Below are 16,250 nucleotides of genomic sequence, written 5' to 3' on the forward strand. Positions count from 1 at the left end.
TACAAAGTTATACTTTTCCGAATATAACTCTTCAGATATTTTATATCTGATCAATTAGTATTCTATTAATTAATTATTCTTTACCTCATGTCAGTCTCATCTGAACGTTGGTTATCTGCACGAACCCAGCATTTACTATAAATCACCCATACACCAATTGGCTTAATCATTTATTTACTGACTATCTAAATAATCACAGAAATGCATAAACAAACAAACAGTAGATATTGGTTACTAACAATGATAGGGAAGATTCCCTTGTGGACTAAACCGATATGACGGCTTGGTGGACAAAGGGAAGGGGGTGTGGACTGAGAAAGAGCGGGAAAGACTAAATGGATTCATTACACAGTCAATAATTATATACATTGAAATGCTAATCCTGCGCATATGAAATGCCGCTCATTCGAGAATAATTACAAATACATATTTACGGTGTATGTCATTGTTGTCTTCTCTGTTGGAATCCGGGGCCTGTTGCACAAAAGTAGAATTAAGACATCCGGGATAAATGACTCAGCTGAGCTCAATGAAGCCAAAACATGTGCGTCCAGGCTTAATTGGTTGCACAAAGACCAAGCCAGGATGAGCAGACACGGATTCATTAAGCCAGGTGAAACCAATCCTGGATAGGTGCGCGCTCACGGCTCACTCAAATAGACCCCGCCACAGATCACAGATTAACTGATTTACCATGGCAACTAGAGCCGCGTACTTTTCCCCGTCGGAAGCACAAATCCTCATGGAGGCATACGAGGAGGTAAAAGATATAATTAAGAAGAAAGGCAACACCGCCACAGTGATAAAGCAAAGAGAAAAAGCGTGGCAAAGTATTGCAGACCGCCTGAATGCGTAAGTAGTGCACAATTACACACTCACCGCTCCGCTGAAACATCACAATTACAATTCAAATATTTAATTCACATCTCCAAAAATGCAGTTGTACTGTAATTATGAAACGGTTAAATTTTTAATTGAAATGCACTGCAGATATGAGTGAAATTGTGTAAAGTAACTCCATCACACTGTATAAAGCTATGATAAATTTTTTGATATTTTTACTGAAAACAAGACAAAAATACCAAGTAATTTTTTGCAGTGTGACTCCATTAAATGTGTGTGTGTGTGTGTGTGTGTGTGTGTAGATTAAACATGAACGGGCCAAAACGGACATGGCAGCAGGTCAAAATCAAATACAAGAACATTCTGCAGAATGGTATGGTCCCTGACTAATATTTAACAAAGCACAAGCATATATTGTACCCAGAAGGTGCCTGCTCACACATTGTCTGTACTGTTTTAGCAGTGAAAAAGAATACCCACAGACAAGGCACGGGTGGTGGGTCACCAAAGGCTGACCTTACCCCAGCAGAGGACATGGCCTTGGAGCTAAATAAAGGCAGGCCCGTCTTAGAGGGGATCCCTGGGGGGAAAGAGACGAGCATAGGTTCCTCCCAAGATGCCACCCGCTTCATTCAAGGTATGTCCTTCCATCTCTACATGGGATACAACCACATTCATATTGAATCAATTTGGACTGTCTGACTTTGGTTTACCTATTGCCTTGCAGTGTCTGGCAGCACTGTGTTCCTGTTAGAGCCACCAGCACAAGCACCAGACGATGCTGATCCAGTGAGTACTCCATCAAAGGCATACTGTAGGCCTGGCATGTCTTGTCTACTAGCTTCAATATGAATCCGATTAAATGTGATAGGGTGAAGGCCCCAGCGCAGCAGCAACAGCACATGATGGAGACGATGATGAGGAGGAGACCATCTCTCTGGATTCCAGAAGGCATGAGGTATCATGTTAAGACTGTGAAAGTACTATTTACTCTACAATGGTGAGGAGTCCTCATCAAAATCAAAAAATCTAATTTCTTTTACAGGACCCAGATGCTATACAGTGGGAAAACCAGCCTGGCAACATAGTGCGTATTAATAAAAGGACACCACATCCTGCCAAATTCCAGCTGCGCTAATTGTATTGTGTTCACAGAGCTCACAAGCTATCAGAAAGTTGTATGGCAACCACCTCCGGCGCCAAATAGAACTGGCAGACATAGACATTCAGTACAAGAAGAAAAAGATGGAAAATCTTGCACTGGAGTCCGAAATAAAAAAGAGGACAATTAGGAAACTGGACCTTGAAATAAAAAAACTTGAGAGGGAGGTGAGATATGCCTTCAATGTACACTGTATGCTAACTGTAACACAAATGTATTATTCATTATTTTTCTTTCCTCCCCCAGCTCCAAGAAGATGACACAGCTCAAAATAAAAATTAGGTATATTCTCGTAAAGTCAAGTGAGCCATGACATATGAGCTCTTATTGTGAGCACACAGGACGGTGGCATCTTTCTAAGGTTTTTTTTATTTTCCCAGCAATCAGTACAACCAAGTCATCGTTATAAGGCATCGCCCTCTTTTGCCCACCCCCCCAGCACCAGGTGTGGCCACTAGCCTATATGAAGGCCCAAAATTGTGTGTTCCTTTCTGCTCTGACAATGGCATGCCCATTCGTGCGAGATGTGGTGGATGAAGAAGCACTTGTGCTGAGGAGAGCCTTCAGGCGAGAAAGGGTCTTCAGGGACCGGTTGCACCCACTGGCCTTCCCTGATGACCATCTATATGAAAGATACAGGTTTTCTGCAGATGGCATCAGGTATCTATGCAGACTACTGGGTCCCAGGATTAAGCACCGCACTGCACGGAGCCATGCACTGAGTGTGGAGCAAATGGTTTGTGTGGCCTTGCGCTTTTTTGCTAGTGGAGCCTTCCTGTACTCAGTGGCGGATGCAGAACAGCTGAACAAGGCCACAATTTGCCGCACAATAAGGAGTGTGTGTCTGGCTATCAAAGCATTAGCAGATGTCTTCATCTCCTTCCCTGGCCACAGAAGACTCTGTGACATCAAAGAGGAGTTCTATAGGATTGCAGGTAAGAGGATCTACAAATTACAGGACAACTGTTAACACATAGTAGGATACTCATTACTTTGTGTGACAGGTTTCCCCAATGTCATTGGTGCAGTGGACTGCACACACATAAGGATAAAAGCCCCCTCAGGTGCCCATGAGGCCGATTTTGTGAATAGGAAATCCTTTCACAGCATTAATGTTCAGGTGAACATAACTTTTTGATATTGTCCATTGACGAACACTCTGCATTGCCAGTGATGTGCATTGATTGGTGTAATATTCCTCATCTTATGATTTCAGATGGTCTGCAATGCTGACTGTGTGATCAGCAATGTTGTGGCAAAATGGCCTGGCTCAGTCCATGACTCCAGAATCTTTCGGGCCTCTGAAATCTATCAGTGCCTATCACAAGGTAAGCCACACAACCCCTATTTATAACCATCATGGCTGTGTCAAGAATATCACTGTGTTTATGAGGTAGTAATGATGAGATTTTGTGTTGACAGGTGAATTCTCTGGTGTGTTGCTGGGAGACAGGGGGTATGGCTGCCAGCCTTTTCTCCTGACACCTTTCACAGACCCCCAGGAAGCACAGCAGGCCTACAACCATGCCCATGCCAGGACCAGGGCCAGAGTTGAAATGACCTTTGGCCTCCTGAAGGCACGCTTTCACTGCCTTCACAAATTAAGGGTCAGCCCTGTTAGGGCATGTGATATTACTGTGGCTTGTGCTGTCCTCCACAATGTGGCCTGCCTGAGGAAGGAGAGGGCCCCCAGAGTGCCACCAGCCATGGACTGGGACAATCCGGCAATCTTCCCTGATGACGACAGTGGTCGGCTGCTGAGGGACCAATATGTGTTGAATTATTTTAGTTAGTATGTGTGCTTTCAATTTTGGTTAAATATGTCCTGCGGTGGCAGAGGAATTTGTTTTTTTTTGGGTTCGTTTTTTGACGAATTTGGCCTCTTATGATGTTTGTGCGGTATACTGTGTGTAATACAAGGCTGCAGGGAGGCTACTGCATCCATTCATTTGTCTGTTCAGTTGATGTGTATGGATTTGTCCTGCATTTATTTTAGTGTGCAGACATGCAGGGTGTGTTATATATAGACCTTTGAATGTGTATGTATCATTTTGTATAATATGCTTGGATTCTGTGCTTTCCATCTTGTAGAGTCACTGTGACTTCAGTTTCGAAAGGAGCTGATGGTTTACCTGCTTTGTTTTGTCCTTATTCAATAAAGGAACATAATGTTACACATTGTGTTTTTATATTCATATGGAATGTGTATTTGTTTATATGACAGAGTACTAGGGCCACACTGAAGAAAAAGGATAAAGTCATACATTTATGAGGCTGGTTCTTTCTGCAGAAAAGCTACATATTGTTTTTACAGTTTTGATACTTATGACAATGTGATACTTAATATTCTGGCACATCAGCATGTCTTTGTTTATGAAACCATACTGAAGTACAATTTCACGAAATGCCCCACATCTGTCATTTTAACAACTGTCCTCCTTTAAAACAACTGGTTACAATATTATGACTTGTGTTTTTTTCCCCTCTGTGGCCCTAATATTCTATCATTTTATATATAGCCTTATAGTCTATGGGAAACTAAATTATCTAATGATAGCAACATCATCTAAAAATCATTTTTTATCCAAAATCATTGAAATTAATGATCACAAACGTTTAAATAATAACAGTGGGTCTAGTTATATGTGATAACAATGTATAGTGAGCAGTGAAATAACTATTGGTTTCCATTTGTGGTGACTGCTGACTGACATTAGGGATGAGATTAAATAGATCCTGGAATTTAGCCTGGTCTGGAGCAGGCTAGCTCCACAGAATAAATCTCCATGGTAATTTATACCATAACATATCCTCCTGCCCCCTATCCATCTTTAGTGCAACCGGATTACGGATCAATTGAGCCAGGATCACCAAGATATCCTGGCTTAATCCCTTATCCTAGTTTTGTGCAACAGGCCCCTGGTCTGTCGGCTGGAAAGTTTATCCAAGTCTCTTTCTCTCTTTCTGTTTCCCTGAAGTCTTTCTTGGTTAGAATGGATACCTCAGAGTACCTTTCAGAAATGTTCTCATAGAATAGATGTTTCAGCGGTTGTTGGTATTCTTGTCCTCGGTTTATGTCATTTCTAGCTGCAGACTAGTACTTCGTATCTAAGATTTGCTCTTATTCTGTAGGGATCGATAGTCTCAGAGTTGAACCATTTCCAGCCATGTAGGGTGCAGGCCAGGGTGCAGGCCAGGCAGCAGGCTGTTAGCCAACCTGCCAGCTTAGTGGAGTCTGCCAATAGCACAGTCAGTGTAGTCAGCTCAGCCATCCCCATTGAGACTGTGTCTGTGCCTCGACCTAGGTTGGGCAAAACTAAACATGGCGGTGTTCGCCTTAGCAATCTCACTAGGATAAAGACCTCCTCCATTCCTGCCATTATTGAAAGAGATCGTGATACCTCACATCTCAAAATAGGGTTACTTAATGTTAGATCCCTCACTTCAAAGGCAGTTATAGTCAATTAACTAATCACTGATCATAATCTTGATGTGATTGGCCTGACTGAAACATGGCTTAAGCCTGATGAATTTACTGTGTTAAATGAGGCCTCACCTCCTGGTTACACTAGTGACCATATCCCCCGTGCATCCCGCAAAGGCGGAGGTGTTGCTAACATTTACGATAGCAAATTTCAATTTACAAAAAAAAATATGACGTTTTCGTCTTTTGAGCTTCTAGTCATGAAATCTATGCAGCCTACTCAATCACTTTTTATAGCTACTGTTTATAGGTCTCCTGGGCCATATACAGCGTTCCTCTCTGAGTTCCCTGAATTCCTATCAGACCTTGTAGTCATAGCAGATCATATTTTATTTTTTGGTGATTTTAATATTCATATGGAGAAGTCCACAGACCCACTCCAAAAGGCTTTCGGAGCCATCATCGACTCAGTGGGTTTTGTCCAACATGTCTCTGGACCTACTCACTGCCACAGTCATACTCTGGACCTAGTTTTGTCCCATGGAATAAATGTTGTAGATCTTAATGTTTTTCCTCATAATCCTGGACTATCGGACCACCATTTTATTACGTTTGCAATCGCAACAAATAATCTGCTCAGACCCCAACCAAGGAGCATCAAAAGTCGTGCTATAAATTCTCAGACAACACAAAAATTCCTTGACGCCCTTCCAGACTCCTTCTGCCTACCCAAGGACGTCAGAGGACAAAAATCAGTTAACCACCTAACTGAGGAACTCAATTTAACCTTGCGCAATACCCTAGATGCAGTTGCACCCCTAAAAACGAAAAACATTTGTCATAAGAAACTAGCTCCCTGGTATACAGAAAATACCCGAGCTTTGAAGCAAGCTTCCAGAAAATTGGAACGGAAATGGCGCCACACCAAACTGGAAGTCTTCCGACTAGCTTGGAAAGACAGTACCGTGCAGTACCGAAGAGCCCTCACTGCTGCTCGATCATCCTACTTTTCCAACTTAATTGAGGAAAATAAGAACAATCCAAAATTTATTTTTGATACTGTTGCAAAGCTAACTAAAAAGCAGCATTCCCCAAGAGAGGATGGCTTTCACTTCAGCAGTAATAAATTCATGAACTTCTTTGAGGAAAAAATCATGATCATTAGAAAGCAAATTACGGACTCCTCTTTAAATCTGCATATTCCTCCAGGGCTTAGCTGTCCTGGATCTGCACAGCTCTGCAAGGGCCTGGGATCGGGAGAGACACTTAAGTGTTTTAGTACTATATCTCTTGACACAATGATGAAAATAATCATGGCCTCTAAACCTTCAAGCTGCATACTGGATCCTATTCCTACTAAACTACTGAAAGAGCTGCTTCCTGTGCTTGGCCCTCCTATGTTCAACATAATAAACGGCTCTCTATCCACCGGATGTGTACCAAACTCACTAAAAGTGGCAGTAATAAAGCCTCTCTTGAAAAAGCCAAACCTTGACCCGGAAAATATAAAAAACTATCGGCCTATATCGAATCTTCCATTCCATTCCAGCTTTTTCAAAAATTGAAAAAGCTGTTGCGCAGCAACTCACTGCCTTCCTGAAGACAAACAATGTATACGAAATGCTTCAGTCTGGTTTTAGACCCCATCATAGCACTGAGACTGCACTTGTGAAGGTGGTAAATGACCTTTTAATGGCGTCATGCCGAGGCTCTGCATCTGTCCTCGTGCTACTAGACCTTAGTGCTGCCTTTGACACCATCGATCACCACATTCTTTTGGAGAGACTGGAAACCCAAATTGGTCTACATGGACAAGTTCTAGCCTGGTTTAGATCTTACCTGTCGGAAAGATATCAGTTTGTCTCTGTGAATGGTTTGTCCTCTGACAAATCAACTGTACATTTCGGTGTTCCACAAGGTTCCGTTTTAGGACCACTATTGTTTTCACTATATATTTTACCTCTTGGGGATGTTATTCGAAAACATAATGTTAACTTTCACTGCTATGCGGATGACACACAGCTGTACATTTCAATGAAACATGGTGAAGCTCCAAAATTGCCCTCGCTAGAAGCCTGTGTTTCAGACATAAGGAAGTGGATGGCTGCAAACTTTCTACTTTTAAACTCGGACAAAACAGAGATGCTTGTTCTAGAGTTGGTCCTGCCGTACATACCTATACGTACGCTACGGTCACAAGACGCAGGCCTCCTAATTGTCCCTAGAATTTCTAAGCAAACAGCGGGAGGCAGGGCTTTCTCCTATAGATCTCCATTTTTATGGAACGGTCTGCCTACCCATGTGAGAGACGCAGACTCGGTCTCAACCTTTAAGTCTTTACTGAAGACTTATCTCTTCAGTAGGTCATATGATTGAGTGTAGTCTGGCCCAGGAGTGTGAAGGTGAACGGAAAGGCTCTGGAGCAACGAACCGCCCTTGCTGTCTCTGCCTGGCCGGTTCCCCTCTCTCCACTGGGATTCTCTGCCTCTAACCCTATTACAGGGGCTGAGTCACTGGCTTACTGGTGCTCTTTCATTCCGTCCCTGGGAGGGGTGCGTCACTTGAGTGGGTTGAATTACTGACGTGATCTTCCTGTCTGGGTTGGCGCCCCCCCTTGGTTTGTGCTGTGGTGGAGATCTTTGTGGGCTATACTCGGCCTTGTCTCAGGATTGTAAGTTGGTGGTTGAAGATATCCCTCTAGTGGTGTGGGGGCTGTGCTTTGGCAAAGTGGGTGGGGTTATATCCTTCCTGTTTGGCCCTGTCCGGGGGTTTCTTCTGATGGGGCCACAGTGTCTCCTGACCCCTCCTGTCTCAGCCTCCAGTATTTATGCTGCAGTAGTTTATGTGTCGGGGGGCTAGGGTCAGTTGGTTATACCTGGAGTACTTCTCCTATCTTATCCAGTGTCCTGTGTGAATTTAAGTATGCTCTCTCTAATTCTCTCGTTCTCTCTTTCTTTCTCTCTCTCGGAGAACCTGAGCCCTAGGACCATACGTCACGGCAAACCGGGCATGATGACTCCTTGCTGTCCCCAGTCCGCCTGGCCTTGCTGCTATTCCAGTTTCAGCTGTTCTGCCTGCGGTTATGGAACCCCTACCTGTCCCAGACCTGCTGTTTTCAACTCTTAATGATCGGCTATGAAAAGCCAACTGATATTTATTCCTGATTATTATTTGACCATGCTTGTCATTTATGAACATTTTGAAAATCTTGGCTCTCTCTAATTCTCTCCTTCTCTCTTTCTTTCTCTCTCTCGGAGGACCTGAGCCCTAGGACCATACGTCACGGCAAACCGGGCATGATGACTCCTTGCTGTCCCCAGTCCGCCTGGCCTTGCTGCTATTCCAGTTTCAGCTGTTCTGCCTGCGGTTATGGAACCCCTACCTGTCCCAGACCTGCTGTTTTCAACTCTTAATGATCGGCTATGAAAAGCCAACTGATATTTATTCCTGATTATTATTTGACCATGCTTGTCATTTATGAACATTTTGAAAATCTTGGCTCTCTCTAATTCTCTCTTTCTTTCTCTCTCTCGGAGGACCTGAGCCCTAGGACCATACATCAGGACTACCGGGCATGATGACTCCTTGCTGTCCCCAGTCCACCTGGCCTTGCTGCTATTCCAGTTTCAACTGTTCTGCCTGCGGTTATGGAACCGCCACCTGTCCCAGACCTGCTATTTTCAACTCTTAATGATCGGCTATGAAAAGCCAACTGAAAATTATTCATGATTATTATTTGACCATGCTTGTCACCTATGAATATTTTGAACATCTTGGCATAGTTCTGTTATAATCTCCACCCGGCACAGCCAGAAGAGGACTGGCCACCCCTCATAGCCTGGTTCCTCTCTAGGTTTCTTCCTAGGTTTTGGCCTTTCTAGGGAGTTTTTCCTAGCCACCGTGCTTCTATACCTGCATTGCTTGCTGTTTGGGGTTTTAGGCTGGGTTTCTGTACAGCACTTCGAGATATTAGCTGATGTACGAAGGGCTATATAAAATAAACTTGATTTGATTTGATTTGATGTAGCCAATGCTCCACGTGGAATGGTTTTCTAATCGTGGTACTCAAACCTGTGCCACCTCAGTTTACATCGAGGTATGCGTGGTCTTAACTATTTGCAATCACAGCCCACGCTGTAGGTTTGCTTAGTCTGAAGAGGATTTTCGTAGGAGGGGCTTTTATTTGTAACAGTAGAAGAGGGCGATTCCATGACGCCAGATCATGTCTGTGCTCACGGGGGCGTGGCCGCTGACTAGTTAAACTTTACAAGGAATACAATTCTCTCAAAATGAAAGGTTAACATCACATTACATGTGCACATTACATTACATAATTTCACAAATAGTTTCATCTTTACTCATTAATTTTATACAATAAGTAGATGCAAACACCATAATTGAGAAATGTACACATTCAGATATATAGTTATGTGTGTTTCCAGTCCATCATGAGATCACCAAATGAAACACACTCAACACAACTGTCCCTTAAGTGTCCACGGACCATTCCCACACTCTCAAAGGTGGACATATTGTTTAAAACTCCCATTTTGGGGATTTAGGAGTTTGGCCAAGTGAAATCCCTTGTTCATTCTGTGGTCTTGCTCTCTGCATGAACAGGGGGACAGTCTCCGCCAGGAATTTACGACCTGAGATCAAATCAAATCAAAGTTTATTTGTCACGTGCGCCAAATACAACAAGTGTAGACCTTACAGTGAAATGCTTACTTACAGGTTCTAACCAATAGTGCAAAAAAGGTATTAGGTGAACAATAGGTAGGTAAATAAATAAAACAACAGTAAAAAGACAGGCTATATACAGTAGTGAGGCTATAAAAGTAGCGAGGCTACATACAGACACTGGTTAGTAAGGCTGATTGAGGTAGTATGTACATGTAGATATGGTTAAAGTGACTATACATATATGATAAACAGAGAGTAGCAGTAGCGTAAAAGAGGGGTTGGCGGGTGGTGGGTGGGACGCAATGCAGATAGCCCGTTTAGCCAATGTGCGGGAGCACTGGTTGGTCGGCCCAATTGAGGAAGTATGTACATGAATGTATAGTTAAAGTGACTATGCATATACAATAAACATTCAGTATGATAACAAAACCTGGGCGTAGGAGAGAGTGAGAGAGGGGGAAGCCACAATCTACACCCAGAAAGGGCCACATCATGACAGTACTGTTCTTGTTGAATGTCCTTTCCTATAAGCATACTGAATGTCTGTCAATTTGTTTACTGTAAAATACCATTGGATCTGGTCAAACACCATTTTTTTCAAAACTTCACTCAAAGTTGGTAACAGGCTGATTGGTCGACTATTTGAGCCAGTAAAGGGGGCTTTACTATTCTTATGTGTGAGTTCAGTGTGTCAAATCGGAGGGCCTGTTGTCCGGACCTCTGACAGTCTCTATGGGTGTGCCACAGGGTTCAATTCTCGGGCCGACTCTCTTTTCTGTATACATCAATGATGTTGCTCTTGCTGCTGGTGATTCTCTGATCCACCTCTACGCAGACGACACCATTCTGTATACTTCTGGCCCCTCCTTGGACACTGTGTTAACTAACCTCCAGACGAGCTTCAATGCCATACAACTCTCCTTCCGTGGCCTCCAACTGCTCTTAAACGCAAGTAAAACTAAATGCATGCTATTCAATCGATCACTGCCCGCACCTGCTCGCCCGTCCAGCATCACTTCTCTGGACGGCTCTGACTTAGAATACGTGGACAACTACAAATACCTGGGTGTCTGGTTAGACTGTAAACTCTCCTTCCAGACTCACATTAAGCATCTCCAATCCAAAATTAAATCTAGAATCGGCTTCCTATTTCGCAACAAAGCATCCTTCACTCATGCTGCCAAACATACCCTCGTAAAACTGACCATCCTACCGATCCTCGACTTCGGTGATGTCATCTATAAAATAGCCTCCAACACTCTACTCAACAAATTGGATGCAGTCTATCACAGTGCCATCCGTTTTGTCACCAAAACCCCATACACTACCCACCATTGTGACCTGTACGCTCTCGTTGGTTGGCCCTCGCTTCATACTCGTCGCCAAACCCACTGGCTACAGGTTATCTACAAGTCTCTGCTAGGTAAAGCCCCGCCTTATCTCAGCTCACTGGTCACCATAGCAGCACCCACTCGTAGCACGCACTCCAGTAGGTATATCTCACTGGTCACCCCCAAAGCCAATTCCTCCTTTGGTCGTCTTTCCTTCCAGTTCTCTGCTGCCCATGACTGGAACGAATTTGCAAAAATCACTGAAGCTGGAGACTCACATCTCCCTCACTAGCTTTAAACACCAGCTGTCAGAGCAGCTTACAGATCACTGCACCTGTACATAGCCCATCTGTAAACAGCCCATCTATCTACCTACCTCATCCCCATACTGGTATTTATTTATTTATTTTGCTCCTTTGCACCCCAGTATCTCTACCTGCACATTCATCTTCTGCCGATCTACCATTCCAGTGTTTAATTGCAATATTGTCATTACTTCGCCACCATGGCATATTTATTTCCTTAACTTACCTCATTTGCACTCACTGTATATAGACTTTTTGTTTTCTTTTGTTCTACTGTATTATTGACTGTATGTTTTGTTTATTCCATGTGTAACTCTGTGTTGTTGTATGTGTCGAATTGCTACGCCAGGTCGCAGTTGCAAATGAGAACTTGTTTTCAACTAGCCTACCTGGTTAAATAAAGGTGAAATAAAATAAATAAAAAATGTAGCGGAATGACTTTTGCTTCCCTCATGGCCTGAGGGCACACACTTTATAGTAGGCTTAAATTGAATATATGGAAAATAGGAGTGCCAATATCGTCCGCTATTATCCTCAGTAATTTTCCTTCCAAGTTATCAGACCCCTGTGGCTTATCATTGTTGATAGACAACAATCTTTTTTTTACCTCGTCCGCACTCACTTTACGGAATTCAAAATTACAATTCTTTGTCTTTCATAATTTGGTCAGATATACTTGGATTTGTAGTGTCAATGTTTGTTGCTGGTATTTCATGCCTAAATTTGCTAATCTTGCCAATGAAAAAAATAAGTAGTTCGCAATATCAGTCGGTTTTGTGATGAATGAGCCATCTGATTCAATGGATGAGTGTCACGCCCTGACCATAGTTTGCTTTGTATGTTTTATGTTTTGTTTGGTCAGGGTGTGATCTGAGTGGGCATTCTATGTTGTATGTCTGGTTTGTCTATTTCTATGTGTTTGGCCTGATATGGTTCTCAATCAGAGACATGTGTTTTGCGTTGTCTCTGATTGGGAACCATATTTAGGTAGCCTGTTTTGTATTGTGGGTTGTGGGTTATTGTCTATGTCTAGTTGCCTGTGTCTGCACTTTTGTATGATAGCTTCACGGTCGTTTTGTTATTTTTGTATAGTTTGTTTAGTGTTCATCTTCGTTAAATAAATAGAAGATGTATTCATATCACGCTGCGCCTTGGTCCTCCTCTCTTCCACATTACGACGAACGTGACAATGAGTTTACTTTTTTTCCCCAAAACTGTTCCCAAAATAGTAAAAGCTTTTTTCATTCTTTATGACATTTATCTTTGTTTCATAGTGTAGTTTCTTCTTCTTTTTATTCAGTTTAGTCACATGATTGTGCAATTGTTTGTGCAGTCAGGCTTATTTGCCATTCCTTTTGCCTCATCCCTCTCCACCATACAATTTTTCAATTCCTCATCAATCCACAGAGATGTAACAGTTTCTTTTGTCATTTTCTTAATGTGTGCATTATTAGTAACTGGGATAAGCAATTTCATAAATGTGTCAAGTGCAACGTCTGTTTGCTCCTCATTACACTCCACGGACCAACAAATATTCTTTACATCAATAATATAGGAATACACTGTATTAGGCCCAGCCTATGGAACTTTGGTTTTCCTAGATATGGCTACTATATTGTGATCACTACATCCGATGGATCTGGATACTGCTATCAAGCACATTTCTGCAGCATTAGTAAAGATTTGATCAGTACATGTTGATGATTTCATTCCTGTGCTGTTTGTAACTACCCTGGTAGGTTGACTGATAACCTGAACCAGGCATTGGTTAAAGTTAGCTTTTTCTTGAGTGGGCAGGCTGATGAAAGCCAGTTAACATTTAAATCACCCAGAAAATATACCTCTCTGTTGATATCACATACATTATCAAGCATGGAATCCCTCTGTCTGCAATAATAGTGTTTAACATGATTTTTGAATGACTACCTCATCTCTCTATCCCACATATACAATTATCTGTAAGGTCCCTCAGTCGATCAGGGAATTTCAAACACAGAATCAACCATAAAGGCCAGTGAGTTTTCCAATGCTTCACAAAGATTGGCACCAATTGGTAGATGGGTAAAAATTCAGACAGTGAATTCCGTTTGTGCATGGTGAAGTTATTAATTACACTTTGAACGGTGTATTAATACATCCAGTCACTACAAAGATACAGGTGTCCTTACTAACACAATTGCTGAAGAGGAGGGACACCTCTCAGGGATTTCCCCATGAGGCCAATAGTGACTTTAAAACAGTTACAGAGTTTAATGGCTGTGATAGGAGAAAACTGAGGATGGATCAACAACATTGTAGTTACTCCACAATACTAACTTAATTGACAGAGTGAAAAGAAGGGAGCCTGTACAGAATAAAAATATTCCAAAACACGCATCCTGTTTGCAACAAGGTACTAAAGTAATACTGCAAAAAATGTGGCAAAGCAATTAACTTTTGTGTTATTTTTGAGGCAAATCCAATACAACACATTACTGAGTACCACTGCTGGCTGCATCATGTTATCAGTATGCTTGTAATAGTTAAAGAAGGGGGAGTTTTTCAGCACAAAAAAGAAACAGAATGGAGTTAAGCACAGGCAGAATCCTAGAGAAAAACCTAGTTCAGTCTGCTTTTCACCAGACACTGGGAGATGAATTCAGCAGGACAATAACCTAAAACACAAGGCCAAATCAATACTGGAGTTGCTTACCAAAAAGACATTGAATGTTCCTGTGGCCGAGTTATAGTTTTGACTTAAATCTACTTCAAAATCCATGACAATACTTGAAATGATTGTCTAGCAATGATCAACAACCAATTTGACAGAGCTTGAAGAATTTTGAAAAGCATAATAGGCAAATGTTACCCAGAAAGACTCTGTAATCACTGCCAAATGTTATTCTTCAAAGTAATGACTCAGGGGTATGAATACTTATTTAAATGAGATATTTCTGTATTTATTTTTCAAAACATTTGCAAAAACGTCTAAAAACATATTTTCGCTTCGTCATTATGGGGTATTGTGTGTAGATGGGTGAGAATTTTTATGTTTTTTAATCCATTTTTAAATTCAGGCTGTAACAACAAAATGTGGAATAAGTCAATTGGTCTGAATGCTTTCTGAAGGCAATGTACATGGTTTCAGTGGTGTAAAGTAACTAAGCAAAAATATTTGAAGTACTATTGAACAATGTTTCGGGGGTATTGACAACATTTACTTTTACTCCACTACATTCTTTAAGAAAATGTGTAGTTTTTACTCCCATATATTTTCCCTGACACCCAAAAGTACTCATTGCATTTAGCAGTTATCAAGAGAACACGTGGTCATTCCAACTGCCTTTGATTTGGTCCACTCGATAAACACAAATTCTTTGTTTGTATATTATGGCTGAGTGTTGAAGTGTGCCAGTGGCTATATGTAATTTTTTTTAAAGTAAATTGTGCCATCGGGTTTGCTTACTATAAGGAATTTTAAATAATTTATAGCATTTACTTTTTCTTTTGATACTTAAGTATATTGTAACATTTACTTTTGCTTTTGATACTTAAATAAAATAGCTTTTACAAAAGTATATTGATTGTGCTATAACGATTGCCACAAATCAACAAAACTCAAGATTCACTGAAGGTTGTGTGTGTACAACACAACACACATACAGTGTAAAGAACCACATCGTACAGTCTGTACAAAATATATTATGTATTTTTTCTCTTCCTCTGGTTAATTCACTGGTTCTGTCACACGTGGTTGCCGTAGTGATCCGTCAGTAGCTGTGATGTTGTCTCTCAGCAGCCCTCAATACAGTAGGTCCAACTAGCACACACACACACACACACACACACACACACACACACACACACACACACACACACACACACACACACACACACACACACACACACACACACACACACACACACACACACACACACACACACACACACACACACACACACACACACACACACACACACACACACACACACACACACACACAGAGAAAGAGAGACAGATAGCGAAATAAATAGAGAGTAAGACAGAGGGGGGAGTGGCTGTGTTTGGAAAAACTATGTTAGCCCCCCAGAGAGAATAATGCTGCTCCTAGTTCTCTCTCCAAAAGAGGGAAGAGAAGGAGAGGGAAGGTGAGGGAGAAAAAAAAGTTAGAAAAACAGGGGAGAGAGTGACTGACGGGGCGGGAGGGGGAAGGGCGGGAGGGGGAAGGGCGGGAGGTTAACACTAGGAGCGCAGAGATTTACATGTAATATTTTTCTCATGTCCTCCCCATCCTTGACTTTTCCTAAATACGTCTATGTAACACACTGTCATTGATAGAATCTTAATGTCACAAACAGAACTGGTTTTATAACCAGTTTAAGGAGGACATGTCATTTTTTGAATGGCTTCCCCCCTGCTGCCCCTCCCACTCTGGACAGTTGAAGGTGTTCTGACCTGTTGATAATCACCCCGATAATTGCTTCAAAATTACCTAAACTATACTGAAACTAATTGCACACAT

General features: G+C 42.0%; 1 protein-coding gene across 1 annotated transcript; it reads left to right on the forward strand.

The window, feature by feature from the left end:
- The first annotated feature begins 474 nt into the window (after positions 1–474).
- On the forward strand, positions 475–4,200 carry LOC139584661 (putative nuclease HARBI1). Its single transcript, XM_071416768.1, has 11 exons — positions 475–1,216; positions 1,304–1,480; positions 1,571–1,632; positions 1,715–1,801; positions 1,889–1,930; positions 1,999–2,172; positions 2,252–2,287; positions 2,386–2,940; positions 3,010–3,125; positions 3,222–3,333; positions 3,428–4,200. Exons 8-11 carry the CDS (start codon positions 2,469–2,471, stop codon positions 3,796–3,798), a joined length of 1,071 nt encoding a protein of 356 aa, XP_071272869.1. The 5' UTR covers positions 475–1,216; positions 1,304–1,480; positions 1,571–1,632; positions 1,715–1,801; positions 1,889–1,930; positions 1,999–2,172; positions 2,252–2,287; positions 2,386–2,468; the 3' UTR covers positions 3,799–4,200.
- The last annotated feature ends 12,050 nt before the right edge of the window (positions 4,201–16,250 follow it).

Source organism: Salvelinus alpinus, chromosome 9, assembly GCF_045679555.1.
Source record: "Salvelinus alpinus chromosome 9, SLU_Salpinus.1, whole genome shotgun sequence".
Lineage (NCBI taxonomy): Eukaryota > Metazoa > Chordata > Actinopteri > Salmoniformes > Salmonidae > Salvelinus > Salvelinus alpinus.

Bases quoted from the DNA above. Each gene is read 5' to 3' on its own strand.
- LOC139584661 (XM_071416768.1), top strand. From the start codon at position 2,469: ATGAAGGCCCAAAATTGTGTGTTCCTTTCTGCTCTGACAATGGCATGC. The intron at 2,941-3,009 runs GTAAGAGGATCT...TTTGTGTGACAG, and splicing joins GGAGTTCTATAGGATTGCAG to GTTTCCCCAATGTCATTGGT. The intron at 3,334-3,427 runs GTAAGCCACACA...TTGTGTTGACAG, and splicing joins CTATCAGTGCCTATCACAAG to GTGAATTCTCTGGTGTGTTG.